An 18,367-nucleotide genomic window follows, 5' to 3' on the forward strand; every position below is an offset into this window, starting at 1 on the left:
GCTCACTGACACCCCTATCAGATCACAGCAAAATCACTGTCCACTTGAACAGAGCAAAACTCAATCATGAGGCATCAAAGCCAAAATAACTAAATAATATTAAGAAATGCTATAGATGGAAGGAAAGTAGTGTGGAAACCTACCAAAAACAATTAGGCAACAACAAATTCAATCCCTTTTAGACAACTTCCTGGAGAAAACATTTCACTATAATAGTGAAGGCGTAAACTTGGCAGTAGAAAACCTAAACAGTATATTTGACATCTCAGCTTCCCTATCAAATCTCAAAATGTCAAACAGAAAACCGAAGAAAAGTAACAACAAGGACAAATGGTTTGATGAAGAATGCAAAAACCTAAGAAAGAAATTGAGAAACCTGTCCAAACAAAAACATAGAGACCCAGAAAATCTGAGCCTACGCCTTCACTATGGTGAATCACTAAAACAATACAGAAATACACTACGGAAAAAGAAGGAATCCATAGACTCTAACCACTTCTGGGAAAATTGGAAAACACTAAACAAACAACAACACAAAGAGCTATCTATCCAAAATGGAGATGTATGGGTAAACCACTTCTCCAATCTTTTTGGCTCTATAACAAAGAGCAAAGAGCAAAAACATACACACTACCGGTCCAAAGTTTTATAACACCTACTCATTCAAGGGTTTTATCTTGATTTTGACAAATTTCTACATTTTAGAATAATAGTGAAGACATCAAAACTTTGAAATAACACAAATGGAATCATGTAGTAACCAAAAAAGTGTTAAACTGTTATGGGATTTTCATGAATAATGACTAAATGATGTATACATTTAACATAGAACTATAACTAAAACTACCCTGTCATTGTATGAAATGTATTAGAATCATACCTCTATAAATCTGATGTGTGTAGTTTTAGTCAGAATTAGGACAAGGACTTTTTGTTCCTTTTTAGTTTGTAAGCAGGGTGCAAGTGTGAGACAATGTATGAGATAAGAGGAGCTATCGACAGACAAGCTCTACTACTGTGTTCCTTACAGGACATTCTGTCCTCACCCAGGGAGGGGAGAGAGGAGCTATCGACAGACAAGCTCTACTACTGTGTTCCTTTCAGGACATTCTGTCCCCACCCAGGGAGGGGAGAGAGGAGCTATCGACAGACGAGCTCTACTACTGTGTTCCTTACAGGACATTCTGTCCTCACCCAGGGAGGGGAGAGAGGAGCTATCGACAGACAAGCTCTACTACTGTGTTCCTTTCAGGACATTCTGTCCCCACCCAGGGAGGGGAGAGAGGAGCTATCGACAGACAAGCTCTACTACTGTGTTCCTTTCAGGACATTCTGTCCTCACCCAGGGACGGGAGAGAGGAGCTATCGACAGACAAGCTCTACTACTGTGTTCCTTACAGAACATTCTGTCCCCACCCAGGGAGGGGAGAGAGGAGCTATCGACAGACAAGCTCTACTACTGTGTTCCTTTCAGGACATTCTGTCCTCACCCAGGGAGGGGAGAGAGGGGCTATCGACAGACAAGCTCTACTACTGTGTTCCTTTCAGGACATTCTGTCCTCACCCAGGGAGGGGAGAGAGGAGCTATCGACAGACAAGCTGTACTACTGTGTTCCTTACAGGGCATTCTGTCCCCATCCAGGGAGGGGAGAGAGGAGCTATCGACAGACAAGCTCCACTACTGTGTTCCTTTCAGGACATTATGTCCCCACCCAGGGAGGGGAGAGACCTTGGGCTTGTAGTAGATTGTATAACAGGTGGCAGACAATGTATGACAGAAAGACTTGTGAACTATATTGTCATTGTTTCTGAGAGGAGGAGGGACATTTATGACGAAATGTGAGGTATATAGACCAATGTACAGGAAATGATAGGCAGAACGTTCCCGTAAATAAACATTTGACTATTGTAGACTGGGCCTCTGTCTGTTTTTATTTCTATCAGTATCCTACAAATCCTGATATAGCAGACTGAGTAATTTAATTTAATTGGTTAACTTCTTCTTAATAGGGGGCGGTGTTTTCACTTTGGGGAAAAATCGTGCCCAATTTAAACGGCCTCGTACTCTATTCTAGATCATACAATATGCATATTATTATTACTATTGGATAGAAAACACTCAGTTTCTAAAACTGTTTGAATTATATCTGTGAGTAAAACAGAACTCATTTGGCAGCAAACTTCCAGACAGGAAGTGAAAAATCTGAAAACGAGGCTCTGTTTCAGGGCCTGCCTATTGAATTGCCTTATATTTATGGATATGCATGCACTGCATACGCCTTCCACTAGATGTCAACAGGCAATGGAAGGTGGAATGGGGTGTCTAGCTTGATCTGAGGTCGAACAAGAGCTTTTGGAATGACGTGTCCAGAATTTCCTTTCTCTACCTAGGCGCGGGAAGCACCTCCATATTGTCTTATGATAAGCGTTCGGTATACACGGCTATTATCTCCGGCTATGATTTTATTTGATACATGTGATAATAACATCGTAAAGAATGTTTTTTTCAACCGAGTTTTATCAGATTATTTAACGTTTATTGGGACTTTTGGAGTTTTCCGTTCTCTGCCTCGAGAGAAATTGGGAACGTCATAAACATTGGCTAGCATTGTGGCACGAATTCGACAGGAGAAAAGGACATTCTAAAACCAAACAACGATTTATTCTTGACCAAGGACTCATTGTACAAGATTCTGATGGAAGCTCAGCAAAAGTAAGAACAATTTATGATGTTATTTCGTATTTCTGTGTAAAATGTTGAGTCCTATTATCCGCCGTGTTGGTGGGCGCTGTCTCGCTATAACGTAAGCTGTTTGTTATGGTAAAGTAATTTTTTTAAATCTAACACGGTAGTTGCATTAAGAACCAGTGTATCTTTCATTTGCTGTCCAACATGTATTTTTTAGTAAAGTTTATGATGAGGTCTTTGGTCAGATTAGGTGAGTGTCCAAAATAGCTCCGGACATTCTGGTGAATCGATGCTACATATTTACAATGTATATCCACGGTTTGCAGCTCTAAATATGCACATTTTCGAACAAAACACAAGTGTATTGTATAACCTGATGTTATAAGACTGTCATCTGATGAAGTTGGTCAAGGTTAGTGATTCACTTTATATCTTTTGATGGTTTTTGCGATCGCTACCTTTTGCTGCTAATAAATGCATTTGTGTGTTTGGCTGTTGTGGTAAGCTAATATAATGCTATATTGTGTTTTCGCTGTAAAACACTTTAAAAAATTGGAAATATTGGCTGGATTCACAAGATGTTTATCTTTCATTTGCTGTACACCATGTATTTTTCATAAATGTTTTATGATGAGTATTTAGGTATTTCACGTTGCTCTCTGTAATTATTCTGGCTGCTTTGGTGATATTTTTGATGGTAGCTGCAATGTAAAACTATGATTTATACCTCAAATATGCACATTTTCGAACAAAACATCAATTTATTGTATAACATGTTATAAGACTGTCATCTGATGAAGTTGTTTCTTGGTTAGTGACTAATTATATCTCTATTTGGTCGGTTTTGTGATAGCTACCTATGCGGTAGAAAAATTGTGAAAATATGCAGTTGAGTCTTTTGCTATTGTGGTTAGCTAATAGAAATACATATTGTGTTTTCGCTGTAAAACATTTTAAAAATCGGAAATGATGGCTGGATTCACAAGATGTTTATCTTTCTTTTGCTGTATTGGACTTGTGATTTCATGAAAATTATATTATATGATATCCCTGTCGCGTTAGGCTAGGCTATGCTAGTCAGCTTTTTTGATGAGGAGGATCCCGGATCCGGGAGAGAGAAGCGGTAGAGGTTTAAAGAACATGAGAACTTAATTCTCCTAACATAAACAAATCTAAATATATGTTATATTTGAGATTCTTCAAATAGCCACCCTTTGCCTTGATGACAGCTTTGCACACTCTTGGCAAACACCAAATTGAGACAAATAGATTCTGCAAAAATATCCTCCGTGTACAACGAAAAACACAAAATAATGCATACAGAGCAGAATGAAGCCGATACCCGCTAATGATCAGAATCCAGAAAAGAGCCGTTAAATTCTATAACCACTGAAAAGGAAGCGATTCCCAAACCTTCCATAACAAAGCCATCACTTACAGAGAGATTAACCTGGAGAAGAGTCCCCTAAGCAAGCTGGTCCTGGGGCTCTGTTCAAAACACAAACAGACCCCACAGAGCCCCAGGACAGCAACAGAATTAGACCCAACCAAATCATGAGAAAACAAAAAGATAATTACTTGACACACTGTAAAGAATTAACAAAAAAAAACAGAGCAAACTAGAATGCTATATGGCTCTAAACAGAGTACACAGTGGCAGAATACCTGACCACTGGTACTGACCCAAACTTAAGGAAAGCTTGACTATGTACAGACTCAGTGAGCATAGCTTTGCTATTGAGAAAGGCCGCCCTAGGCAGACCTGGCTCTAAAGAGAAGACAGGCTATGTGCACACTGCCCACAAAATGAGATGGAAACTGAGCTGCACTTCCTAACCTCCTGCCCAATGTATGACCATTTTAGAGAAACATATTTCCCTCAGATTACACAGATCCACAAAGAATTCGAAAACAAACCCAATTTTGATAAACTCCCATATCTATTGGGTGAAATACCACAGTGTGTCATCACAGCAGCAAGATGTGTGACCTGTTGCCACAAGAAAAGTGCAACCAGTGAAAAACGAACACCATTTTAAATACAACCCATATTTATGTTTATTTATTTCCCCTTTGTTGTGAGTGTAATGTTTACTGATAATTTTAGTTTATTATCTACTTCATTTGCTTTGGCAATGTTTCCCATGCCAATAGAGCCCTTGAATTGAATTAATTGAGAGAGCGGAGCGAGAGAGCGGTGAGAGGGAGCGAGAGAGAGAGTGGGAGAGAGGGCGATATATAGGGAGAGACGTTTACTTGACGTTTATGACTGGTCATACTCAAACTCAACTAAACCCCATGTCAGAGAGGAAGTACAGTGAAGTACAGTGTGTTAAAGTTGGCCAGTCTGTTGGAAAGGCAGCGGTACGTGAGCTCTCGACCCTCATGGCTTTAGTGATTTCATGTCTCACTCGACGCCCGCTTCCCCAGCTGGCTGGAGACCTTTTTCTTCTCCACAGCTCCATTATTATAGAACTAATGACTGCTAACAGTACCAGCACCACTGACTGCCAAACGGATTGGTCCTGATAATGTGTGTCCATAGATACAGTATGCCCCCTGTGTACAGCAGTTTGGTGTGAAACGACTTGGTGTGAACGTGTGTGCAGGGTTCTCTATATGTCGGTATGAATCAGTCAGGTCCTCTGTGTGTTCGGTGGGTCAGGTGTTCTCACCTCAGGGTTACCAGCCATAATGGTGTAGTTGCCGTCATCGTCCAATGAGGCGGCGGCGGTGTGGAGGTTGCAGGTCCCGTCAGCGTCGCGGCTGATCCTGTAGTGTTCACTCCTCTTAGAGATCTGCTTCCCATCCTTAAACCAGTAGATCTATAGTGGACAGGATAGACACAACACAGAGTTACACAATGACCTGCTTCCCATCCTTAAACCAGTAGATCTATAGGGGACAGGATAGACACAACACAGCGTTACACAATGACCTGCTTCCCATCCTTAAACCAGTAGATCTATAGTGGACAGGATAGACACAACACAGAGTTACACAATGACCTGCTTCCCATCCTTAAACCAGTAGATCTATAGTGGACAGGATAGACACAACACAGAGTTACACAATGACCTGCTTCCCATCCTTAAACCAGTAGATCTATAGTGGACAGGATAGACAAAACACAGAGTTACACAATGACCTGCTTCCCATCCTTAAACCAGTAGATCTATAGTGGACAGGATAGATACAACACAGAGTTACACAATGACCTATAGGAGTAGAGAGAAAAGAGAGTATGTTATTATATTATACTATACTGCAATCCACCCTCTATCGGTCCTCTCTTTTTCTCTCTGTTCCGTTCATTTGATGCCTGTCATCACCCAGTCATTACAGAAGCCCTATGAGCTAGGGCAAGGCAGTGGTGGACTCACAGATGTTAGTACCCCAAGCCTGGCCCTTATAGCAACTCACTGTACATGTACCTCAACCTCCTACTAACAACACTACACATCCTCAACTCCCAATTATCAGAACAATACTGTATGTTGGTACATTAAACATTTACACCTTACAACAATACACCCTGAATAAAGTGACAGTAATATTGACATTAAGAACGGCTGATCTGTGTGACCGCTGACCTTTGGCTTGGGGTCTCCAATGACCTTGCAGGAGAAGGTGATGGGCATGCCCTCGAACACCTTGTAGTGTTTGAGCTTGCTGTCGAAGAAGGGCACCACCCCGGTGCCGGTGGTATCCTCGTCATGCTGCACATCGTCGTCAGACTCCTCCACTGGAGAGCGCTCCAGGCGGAACTCGATCTCACTAATCAGGCGCTGCTCGAAGCTGGACACCTTGTACTCCTGCAGAGCACACAGAGAAGAAGCAGGGTTAATGCTGGGCGATGGAGCTCAAAGAGCATCAACACAACTACAGGAAGAGACTGAAATCACAGAGGAACTGGATCACAGAAAAATCTGATGAACAAGAAGCACACTCCGCCACGAGCATTTTGTGTCACTCATGCATGAATTCATTGATTTATTAATTCTTTAATTTATTCAAGCACAATGAGTTAAGGAAATCCTTTATCTCGCATCTACCCAGTTTCTCCCTATTTCCTCGCAACTCTCTCTATTCCTCCCTTCTTTCTGTCTATTCCTCTTGCTCTCTCAATTCCTCCTTCAATCTCAATCTCTCACCATCCTGGCTCGAGCTGTTGAGGCAAAAGCAACATCTGGAGAGTAGTGTGAATTGACTGACTGACAGATAATTACATGCCCAAGACACAGCTGCAGGAGTCTGATATCTCTCTCTCTTCTTCTCTCTTCCTCTCTCTCTCCCGCCCTTAAATTCTTGTTATTGTTTTCTCAGTTTTTCGTTCACTCGCTCATGCATGTACACAAACAAGAGATATATAGGACATGTGACACGTAACACACACACAGCAACAGGTTCATCTCATAGTTATAATGACAGTGAAACATGTTAATATTAGTATCTCATGTCAGGGTGGTGTTGGGAACAAACTCATGCATGCTCCGCTATTTGATTAACATATCAAAAGTGACCAATTAACACACACTAAATGAATCAACATATACATTAAAGTCCCAGTGCATTTTAATTTCTTGTGTTTTATTTACATTTCCACACTATGAGGTTGTAATAATACTGTTACAGTTAATAAATAGACCAAAAAGAAAGAGGGTTCCAAACCTCTCTTCCAATAACAGCTAGTTTTCAGTCTTTGCCAAGAAGCTATTTTTGTTTCTATTTTAATTCATTTTGTACAATGTTAATAGAAAATCACAATAAGGTACTTAATTGTTCCCCAGAAATAACTTGATATTTAAATGAAAAACGCTGCATTGGACCTATAAAAGTGCCAGACATGTACAGCGACAAAGCCTTGGACATGCTTACTCGCTTTTTCATGAAGAGCATTGGACATGCTTACTCGCTTTTTCATGAAGAGCATTGGTCAGTAATTGTTTACAGTCAGCACTGGCTGAAGACTACAGCTGGTCAAAAGCTATGTAACCACCACAATGACCATAACAGAACCATGAATGAACCTGCTTAATCAGCTTTTTGTCAAATGTATATACACTACCGTTCAAAAGTTTGGGGTCACTTAGAAATGTCCAGAAATTGATCAGAAATACAGTGTATACATTGTTAATGTTGTAAATGAGTATTGTAGCATGAAACAGCAGATTTTTTAGTGGAATATCTACATAGGCGTACACATTGTGTTAGCTAATACAAGTTTATCATTTTAAAAGGCTAATTGATCATTAGAAAACCCTTTTACAATTATGTTAGCACAGCTGAAAACTGTTGTCCTGATTAAAGAAGCAATAAAACAGGCCTTCTTTAGACTAGTTGAGTATCTGGAGCATCATCATTTGTGGGTTCGATTACAGGCTCAAAATGGCCAGAAACAAAGACCTTTCTTCTGAAACTCATCAGTCTATTCTTGTTCTGAGAAATGAAGGCTATTTCATGTGAGAAATTGCCAAAAAACTGAAGATCTCGTACAACGCTGTGCACTACTCCATTCACAGAACAGTGCAAACCGTCTCTAACCAGAATAGAAAGAGGAGTGGGAGGCCCCGGTGCACAACTGAGCAAGAGGACAAGTACATTAGAGTGTCTAGTTTGAGAAACAGACGCCTCACAAGTCCTCAACTGGCAGTTTCATTAAATAGTACCCGCAAAACACCAGTCTCAATGTCAACAGGGAAGAGGCAACTCCGGGATGCTGGCCTTCTAGCCAGTGTTCCTCTGTCCAGTGTCTGTGTTCTTTTGCCCATCTTAATCTTTTCTTTTTATTGGCCAGTCTGAGATATGGCTTTTTCTTTGCAACTCTGCCTAGAAGGCCAGGCCAGTTTTATTGCTTCTTTAATCAGAACAACTGTCACGTTCCTGACCTATTTCTGTTAGTTTGTTGTATGTGTTAGTTGGTCAGGACGTGAGGTTGGGTGGGCATTCTATGTTTTCTGTTTCTGTGTTGGTTTTGGGTTGCCTGGTATGGCTCTTAATTAGAGGCAGGTGTTTGGCGTTCCTCTAATTAAGAGTCATATTTAGGTAGGCGTTGTCACAGTGTTCGTTGTGGGTGATTGTCTTCTGTGTTTGTACACCATGCGGGACTGTTTACGGTTTGTTCGGTTTGTGTAGCCTATGTTCCTATTCGTGCGTTTTTCTTGTTTTATGTAAGTACGTCGTCTAGGTCTGTCTACACCGTTTGTTGTTTTTTGTTAGTTTAATCAAGTTCGTGTTTCGTTAATAAAATATGTCTGTTCTCTACGCTGCGCCTTGGTTCCCTCAATACTCCTCCTCTTCCGAAGATGAAGAGGAGGAGGAATGCCGTTACAACAACAGTTTTCAGCTGTGCTAACATAATTGCAAAAGGGTTTTCTAATGATCAATTAGCCTTTTAAAATGATAAACCTGGATTAGCTAACACAACGTGCCATTGGAACACAGGAATGATGGTTGCTGATAATGGGCCTATGTAGATATTCCATTAACACGATCATTCACAGTGATCCCACTGTCCAGTAGATGATGCCCTTGTGTCCTTCCTTCCAGGAACGCAGAACAGTTGAAGCAGCTAACAAATAGTCATTTACAACATTAACAATGTTTACACTGTATTTCTGATCAATTTGATGTTATTTTAATGGACAAAGAACTTGCTTTTCTTTCAAAAGAACTTGCTTTTCTTTCAAAAACAAGGACATTTCTAAGTGACCCCAAACTTTTGAACGGTAGTGTATGTCTTAGTTATCCTTATCAGTTCATTCCCAGGTTTCAAGGTCAGATCCTGCTACAGTCAGAGGGTGTGTGAACACATCTAATATCATTATTATCAGTGTGGCTTTGTTGAATGGCTTAAGATTGGGGAGTGACCACACACAGGGAGTCAGGAAACAAGAGGCAGAGAAGAGAAGGAAGGAGAGAAAGAGGCTTGAATAACCTTTTGAGGGACAGATTCTATATCAGATGAACTGGAATCCTGTGAAGAGATTAAAGAACAGAGGTGTGGTCTCTGTGTTACTGTATGATGTCATGTCCGGAGGTCACACCACACTAAAGAGTGTGTAACAGCACCATCAGTCTTATACATTATATTAACATTATGACTGGAACTACCATTTCAACAAAACACACACATTTCCATATCATTTGCTCTGAATTGGAACGTGCAATTGTGGCTTTTATTCTCAGGCCTCAGGCAGAGTAGTGGCCAGACAAATCTGTATCAGACAGGAACCAGGTTCAATCCCATCGACCTCCAGGCAGCCAGAGCCCAAAATCACTACAGGATAGCAGCACAGAACAGCCTGACCTAAAGACCACCACCACTGTCTGCAGCTTTGAGAGGACAAACCCTGTGCGGCTCACTTCTAGAGTCTGTTTACTTTGCAGTGAGACTTGGCTTTAGTCAATGAAACAAATCTGTGTGTGTTCTGTACTGAGGTTTTGTGTTTAGTAAATCTTTAAGACTAAATTTGTAAGTTAATTTTTCCAGTTATAGCCTGTATTTTACACTTCATCACATTGGTGTGTGACTGCAAACTATGACTGAATGTGTAGCTGAATATGGGCCATACACATGCAATAATACAGTGAACTAAGATGTAGCACACAGATGGTCTTCCTTGGCGTGCCTACAGTAGCAGCAGCAGCGTACCTGTGTGACTGGCTCCTCATCCTGCTGCTGTGTGTTTAGTACTGTGGCTGCGTTGTCTGCCCCCAGCAGCCTGCGAGCCATCTTCTCCTCATAGGTTAACCTCTGAAAGCACCGATTAATGGGTCAGCTGGGGTTAGTGTGTCAGTCGCAACAGCAACACACACTCATTACAAATATTAAGACATGGTCTTCTTGAGATAAATGGTTGTTAATGAAACTATTAACACTGTGAAATGGATGACATGGAAAAATATTTTTTGTCCTCTCAACTTCAAAAGTATATTTTGAACTCAAAAATGTCTGTGGTCATATCTGTAGTATAGTTACGCTATGTATTATGTATGTCTGTGGTCATATCTGTGGTATAGTTACACTATGTAGTATGTATGCCTGTGGTCATATCTGTGGTATAGTTACACTCTGTAGTATGTATGTCTGTGGTCATATCTGTGGTATAGTTACGCTCTGTAGTATGTATGTCTGTGGTCATATCTCTAGTATAGTTACGCTCTGTAGTATGTATGTCTGTGGTCATATCTGTAGTATAGTTACGCTCTGTAGTATGTATGTCTGTGGTCATATCTGTGGTATAGTTACGCTCTGTAGTATGTATGTCTGTAGTCATATCTGTAGTATAGTTACACTATGTAGTATGTATGTCTGTGGTCATATCTGTAGTATAGTTACGCTCTGTAGTATGTATGTCTGTGGTCATATCTGTGGTATAGTTACACTATGTAGTATGTATGTCTGTGGTCATATCTGTGGTATAGTTACGCTCTGTAGTATGTATGTCTGTGGTCATATCTGTGGTATAGTTACGCTCTGTAGTATGTATGTCTGTGGTCATATCTGTGGTATAGTTACGCTATGTAGTATGTATGTCTGTAGTCATATCTGTAGTATAGTTACACTATGTAGTATGTATGTCTGTGGTCATATTTGTAGTATAGTTACACTCTGTAGTATGTATGTCTGTGGTCATATCTGTGGTATAGTTACGCTCTGTAGTATGTATGTCTGTGGTCATATCTGTGGTATAGTTACGCTATGTAGTATGTATGTCTGTAGTCATATCTGTAGTATAGTTACACTATGTAGTATGTATGTCTGTGGTCATATTTGTAGTATAGTTACACTCTGTAGTATGTATGTCTGTGGTCATATCTGTGGTATAGTTACACTATGTAGTATGTATGTCTGTGGTCATATCTGTGGTATAGTTACGCTCTGTAGTATGTATGTCTGTGGTCATATATGTGGTATAGTTACACTCTGTAGTATGTATGTCTGTGGTCATATCTGTGGTATAGTTACACTCTGTAGTATGTATGTCTGTGGTCATATCTGTGGTATAGTTACGCTCTGTAGTATGTATGTCTGTGGTCATATCTGTGGTATAGTTACGCTATGTATTATGTGTGTCTGTGATCATATCTGTGGTATAGTTACGCTCTGTAGTATGTATGTCTGTGGTCATATCTGTGGTATAGTTATGCTATGTATTATGTGTGTCTGTGATCATATCTGTGGTATAGTTATGCTATGTATTATGTATGTCTGTGGTCATATCTGTGGTATAGTTATGCTATGTATTATGTGTGTCTGTGATCATATCTGTGGTATAGTTATGCTATGTATTATGTATGTCTGTGGTCATATCTGTGGTATAGTTACGCTATGTAGTATATACAGTGGGGCAAAAAAGTATTTAGTCAGCCACCAATTGTGCAAGTTCTCCCACTTAAAAAGATGAGAGAGGCCTGTAATTTTCATCATAGGTACACTTCAACTATGACAGACAAAATGAGAAAAGAAAATCCAGAAAATCACATTGTAGGATTTTTAATGAATTTATTTGCAAATTATGGTGGAAAATAAGTATTTGGTCAATAACAAAAGTTTATCTCAATACTTTGTTATATACCCTTTGTTGGCAATGACAGAGGTCAAACTTTTTCTATAAGTCTTCACAAGGTTTTCACACACTGTTGCTGGTATTTTGGCCCATTCCTCCATGCAGAGCTCCTCTAGAGCAGTGATGTTTTGGGGCTGTTGCTGGGCAACACGGACTTTCAACTCCCTCCAAAGATTTTCTATGGGGTTGAGATCTGGATACTGGCTAGGCCACTCCAGGACCTTGAAATGCTTCTTACGAAGCCACTCCTTCGTTGCCCGGGCGGTGTGTTTGGGATCATTGTCATGCTGAAAGACCCAGCCACGTTTCATATTCAATGCCTGTCACGATCGTGTGGCGGATTGACGGACCAAAATGCAGCATTTGGAAAATAAGCCATCTTCTTTTATTATACCACGAAGATGAACACGACACAAAAACACTTTAACAAAATAACAAAACAACAAAACGACCGTGAAGCTACAAACGTTGTGCACATACAAACAGGCTACAAACGTTCTTACATAGACAATTACCCACAACCAATGAGAGCCTATGGCTACCCTAAATAAGGCTCCCAATCAGAGACAACCGAAATCAGCTGTCTCTAATTGGGAACTCATTCAGGTAACCATAGACTCTCCTAGACAACTACACATACATAGACAATACTAGAAACATGTACTCCACACAAACCCATATACTAACACAACCCCTTTTCCATAAACAACACCCAAAACCAACAAAACAAAAACATTACCCATGTCACACCCTGACCTAACTAAAATAATAAAGAAAACAAAGAATAATAAGGCCAGGGCGTGACATAACCCCCCCCTTGAGGCGCGAACTCCGGGCGCACCATACACAGTCTAGGGGAGGGTCTGGGTGGGCTCCCCTCCACGGTGGCGGCTCCGGCTCTGGTCGTAGTCCCCACGTCACCACAGTACCTAACCACCTCCTAGGCTTCCTCCAAACGACCCCCCTCCACATTAACCCCATTGCATTAAGGGGGAGTTCCGGACTAAGGGACAGCTCCGGACTAAGGACCAGTACCAGGGTAAGGGGCAGTACCAGGGTCAGGGGCAGTACCAGGATAAGGGGCAGTACCAGGGTAAGGGGCAGCACCAGGGTAAGGGGCAGCACCAGGGTAAGGGGCAGCACCAGGGTAAGGGGCAGCTCCAGGGTAAGGGGCAGCTCCAGGGTAAGGGGCAGCTCCGGACTGAGGAATGGCAGCTCCGGACTGAGGGACTGCAGCTCCGGACTGAGGGACTGCAGCTCCGGACTGAGGTACGGCCCATGGCTGGCTGACAGATCTGGCTGCTCATGGCTGGCTAACGGATCTGGCTGCTCATGGCTGGCTAACTGATCTGGCTGCTCATGGCTGGCTGACGGATCTGGCTGCTCATGGCTGGCTGACGGATCTGGCTGCTCATGGCTGGCTGACGGATCTGGCTGCTCATGGCTGGCTGACGGATCTGGCTGCTCATGGCTAGCTGACGGATCTGGCTGCTCATGGCTAGCTGACGGATCTGGCTGCTCATGGCTAGCTGACGGATCTGGCTGCTCATGGCTAGCTGACGGATCTGGCTGCTCATGGCTAGCTGACGGATCTGGCTGCTCATGGCTAGCTGACGGATCTGGCTGCTCATGGCTAGCTGACGGATCTGGCTGCTCATGGCTAGCTGACGGATCTGGCTGCTCATGGCTAGCTGACGGATCTGGCTGCTCATGGCTAGCTGACGGATCTGGCTGCTCATGGCTAGCTGACGGATCTGGCTGCTCATGGCTAGCTGACGGATCTGGCTGCTCATGGCTGGCTGACTGATCTGGCTGCTCCTGTCTGGTTGGCGGCTCTGGCATATCCTGTCTGGTTGGCGGCTCTGGCAGATCCTGTCTGGTTGGCGGCTCTGGCAGATCCTGTCTGACGGACGGCTCTAGCGGCTCCTGTCTGGCTGGCGGCTCTAGCGGCTCCTGTCTGGCGGACGGCTCAGTGGGCTCATGGCAGACGGGCGGCTTTGCAGGCTCATGGCAGACGGGCGGCTTTGCAGGCTCATTGCAGACGGATGGCTCAGATGGCGCTGGAAATACCGGACCGTGCAGGCGTACTGGCTCCCTTGAACGCCGAGCCTGCCCAACCTTACCTGGTTCTATGCTCCCCGTCGCCTGACCAGTGCGGGGAGGTGGAATAACCCGCACCGGCCTATGTAGGCGAACCGGGGACACCATGCGTAAGGCTGGTGCCATGTACGCCGGCCCGAGGAGACGCACTGGTGACCAGATGCGTTGGGCCGGCTTCATGACATATGGCTCAACGCTCAGTCTAGCCCGGCCGATACGTGGAGCTGCAATGTACCGAACCGGGCTATGCACGCGTACAGGAGACACCGTGCGCTCTACTGCGTAACACGGTGTCTGCCCGTACTCTCGCTCTCCACGGTAAGTACAGGGAGTAGGCGCAGGTTTCCTACCTGACTTCGCCACACTCCCTTTAAGGCCCCCCCCAAGAAATTTTTGGGTTGTACTCACGGGCTTCCAGCCTTGTCTCCGTGCTGCCTCCTCATATCGCCTCCTCTCGGCTTTCGCTGCCTCCAGCTCTTCACGAGGGAGGCGATATTCTCCAGGTTGATCCCACGGCCCCTTACCATCCAGTATCTCCTCCCATGTCCAGAAATCCTTTGTGGGTAGGTCCTGTTGCCGCCTTCCATGCCGCTTGGTCCTATGGTGGGTAATTCTGTCACGATCGTGTGGCGGATTGACGGACCAAAATGCAGCATTTGGAAAATAAGCCATCTTCTTTTATTATACCACGAAGATGAACACGACACAAAAACACTTTAACAAAATAACAAAACAACAAAACGACCGTGAAGCTACAAACGTTGTGCACATACAAACAGGCTACAAACGTTCTTACATAGACAATTACCCACAACCAATGAGAGCCTATGGCTACCCTAAATAAGGCTCCCAATCAGAGACAACCGAAATCAGCTGTCTCTAATTGGGAACTCATTCAGGTAACCATAGACTCTCCTAGACAACTACACATACATAGACAATACTAGAAACATGTACTCCACACAAACCCATATACTAACACAACCCCTTTTCCATAAACAACACCCAAAACCAACAAAACAAAAACATTACCCATGTCACACCCTGACCTAACTAAAATAATAAAGAAAACAAAGAATAATAAGGCCAGGGCGTGACAATGCCCTTGCTGATGGAAGGAGGTTTTCACTCAAAATCTCACGATACATGGCCCCATTCATTCTTTCCTTTACACGGATCAGTCGTCCTGGTCCCTCTGCAGAAAAACAGCCCCAAAGCATGATGTTTCCACCCCCATGCTTCACAGTAGGTATGGTGTTCTTTGGATGCAACTCAGCATTCTTTGTCCTCCAAACACGACGAGTTGAGTTTTTACCAAAAAGTTATATTTTGGTTTCATCTGACCATATGACATTCTCCCAATCTTCTTCTGGATCATCCAAATGCTCTCTAGCAAACTTCAGACGGGCCTGGACATGTGCTGGCTTAAGCAGGGGGACACGTCTGGCACTGCAGGATTTGAGTCCCTGGCGGCGTAGTGTGTTACTTATGGTAGGCTTTGTTACTTTGGTCCCAGCTCTCTGCAGGTCATTCACTAGGTCCCCCCGTGTGGTTCTGGGATTTTTGCTCACCGTTCTTGTGATCATTTTGACCCCACGGGGTGAGATCTTGCGTGGAGCCCCAGATCGAGGGAGATTATCAGTGGTCTTGTATGTCTTCCATTTCCTAATAATTGCTCCCACAGTTGATTTCTTCAGACCAAGCTGCTTACCTATTGCAGATTCAGTCTTCCCAGCCTGGTGCAGGTCTACAATTTTGTTTCTGGTGTCCTTTGACAGCTCTTTGGTCTTGGCCATAGTGGAGTTTGGAGTGTGACTGTTTGAGGTTGTGGACAGGTGTCTTTTATACTGATAACAAGTTCAAACAGGTGCCATTAATACAGGTAACGAGTGGAGGACAGAGGAGCCTCTTAAAGAAGAAGTTACAGGTCTGGGAGAGCCAGAAATCTTGCTTGTTTGTAGGTGACCAAATACTTATTTTCCACCATAATTTGCAAATAAATTCATTAAAAATCCTACAATGTGATTTTCTGGAATTCTTTTTCTCATTTTGTCTGTCATAGTTGAAGTGTACCTATGATGAAAATTACAGGCCTCTCTCATCTTTTTAAGTGGGAGAACTTGCACAATTGGTGGCTGACTAAATACTTTTTTGCCCCACTATGTCTGTGGTCATATCTGTGGTATAGTTACGCTCTGTAGTATGTATGTCTGTGGTCATATCTGTAGTATAGTTACGCTCTGTAGTATGTATGTCTGTGGTCATATCTGTGGTATAGTTACGCTATGTAGTATGTATGTCTGTGGTCATATCTGTGGTATAGTTACACTCTGTAGTATGTATGTCTGTGGTCATATCTGTGGTATAGTTACGCTATGTAGTATGTATGTCTGTGGTCATATCTGTGGTATAGTTACACTCTGTAGTATGTATGTCTGTGGTCATATCTGTGGTATAGTTACGCTATGTAGTATGTATGTCTGTGGTCATATCTGTGGTATAGTTACACTCTGTAGTATGTATGTCTGTGGTCATATCTGTAGTATAGTTACGCTCTGTAGTATGTATGTCTGTGGTCATATCTGTGCTATAGTTACGCGATGTAGTATGTATGTCTGTGGTCATATCTGTGGTATAGTTACACTCTGTAGTATGTATGTCTGTGGTCATATCTGTGGTATAGTTACGCTATGTAGTATGTATGTCTGTGGTCATATCTGTGGTATAGTTACGCTATGTAGTATGTATGAATGGTTGGAAATGAAATAGGATTGACATTTGACTTGGAGTGCTTGTATTAATGAATGTTACAAAACAGCTTCATTCCCTAGTTACCTACAAACACACAGTCATCTACAGTGTTGTGGAGGCACTCTGTAACACACACCTGTTGTCCGTTGCTCATGCGCTCCTCCTTGAATCGTAGCTTCCTCTCCAGGTCCTGAATGACAGCATCCTTGGTTCCCTGGATGTCAGAGTCTGAGGCCAGGCGTGGGGTTCCTCTGGACTGCTTCCGGGGAAAAGCACTGCTGACAGAACACAACAACAGACCAGGGGATTAGAACATGGCACCCCAGACCTTTAAACCGACTTTACTCAATAGCAGCTGCTGTGTCGTTCTACAGTAGATCATGATATATCATCTGTTGTTTGTGTGTGTGTTGGACTGACTGTGATTTATTTGAACCTGTCAGAATAAGCCCCTTCTCTTTCTCCTCTCACGTTCCCTCTCTCTCTCTTATCTGTCCAACTCAAGCATTCTACACAGGGTCCTCTTATCTCTCTCCCCTGCTGCAGGAATGCCATGGTGAGGGGAAAAACAGACAGAGGAAAGGGCTTGATGAAAAAGAGGGGGGGGGGGGAATGGCCTTGTAGGAGGAAAGTGTGTTTGACAGCAGAGTATAGTGGATGTTTTCTCCAGCCAGCCAGCCAGGCATCATCAGACAAATCAGAGTCAGGATTATATACACAACACCAGATCTCTATCAGTTAACTAAACATAAACATGACCAAGCTCACTCTGGGTGCATCCGCCTCATAGTCAGGACTGGCCTGAGATGGGGAGCTTTTTTGACTTGAGAAATATGATTGATGTTTTGGAAAATTCCCAAAAAGGTGTCATCTAGAACCCGAAAAGAACCCTTTTGGGTTCCATGTAGAACCCTTTCCACAGAGGGTCCTACATGGAACCCAAAAGACTTCTACCTGGAACCAAAAAGGGTTCTCCTATGGGAACACCTGCAGTACCCTTTTGGAGTGCAGCAGTGTGAGTTGAAATCTCAGCTATGCATAAACCCTTCAAATATCTGTTTATTTGGCTTTGACTTTGTCACTCCCTTCACACAAGTCATTGTGTATAGTTTCCATATGGGCAAAACATTCTCTCTCTCTCTCTCTCTCTCACCCCCCCCCCCCCCCCCCCCCCCCCAGGAGACGGTGCTCTCTGAGCAGAGGTTGAGTGTATGTCTGTAATAGCCCTGGTCTCTGTGCTGTAAACATACTGTGT

The 18,367-nt window shown here is 43.1% G+C and overlaps 1 protein-coding gene and 1 pseudogene across 1 annotated transcript in view; one reads left to right on the forward strand and one right to left on the reverse strand.

Moving 5' to 3' along the window:
• Nucleotides 1-1,911, forward strand: part of LOC129869665 (carbonyl reductase family member 4-like) — an 18,643-nt pseudogene extending 16,732 nt beyond the window's left edge.
• LOC129869663 (palladin-like) overlaps nucleotides 1-18,367 on the reverse strand; it is a gene marked incomplete in the record, with an annotated part of 71,030 nt that overhangs the window by 7,761 nt on the left and 44,902 nt on the right. Inside the window, 5 exon segments of the mRNA XM_055944289.1 lie at nucleotides 5,365-5,514; nucleotides 6,283-6,504; nucleotides 9,627-9,665; nucleotides 10,344-10,445; nucleotides 17,249-17,390. Of these exon segments, the coding sequence (XP_055800264.1) occupies nucleotides 5,365-5,514; nucleotides 6,283-6,504; nucleotides 9,627-9,665; nucleotides 10,344-10,445; nucleotides 17,249-17,390 (655 nt within the window).

The sequence above is a fragment of the Salvelinus fontinalis genome, chromosome 14, assembly GCF_029448725.1.
Source record: "Salvelinus fontinalis isolate EN_2023a chromosome 14, ASM2944872v1, whole genome shotgun sequence".
In the NCBI taxonomy this organism is placed as follows: Eukaryota; Metazoa; Chordata; class Actinopteri; order Salmoniformes; family Salmonidae; genus Salvelinus; species Salvelinus fontinalis.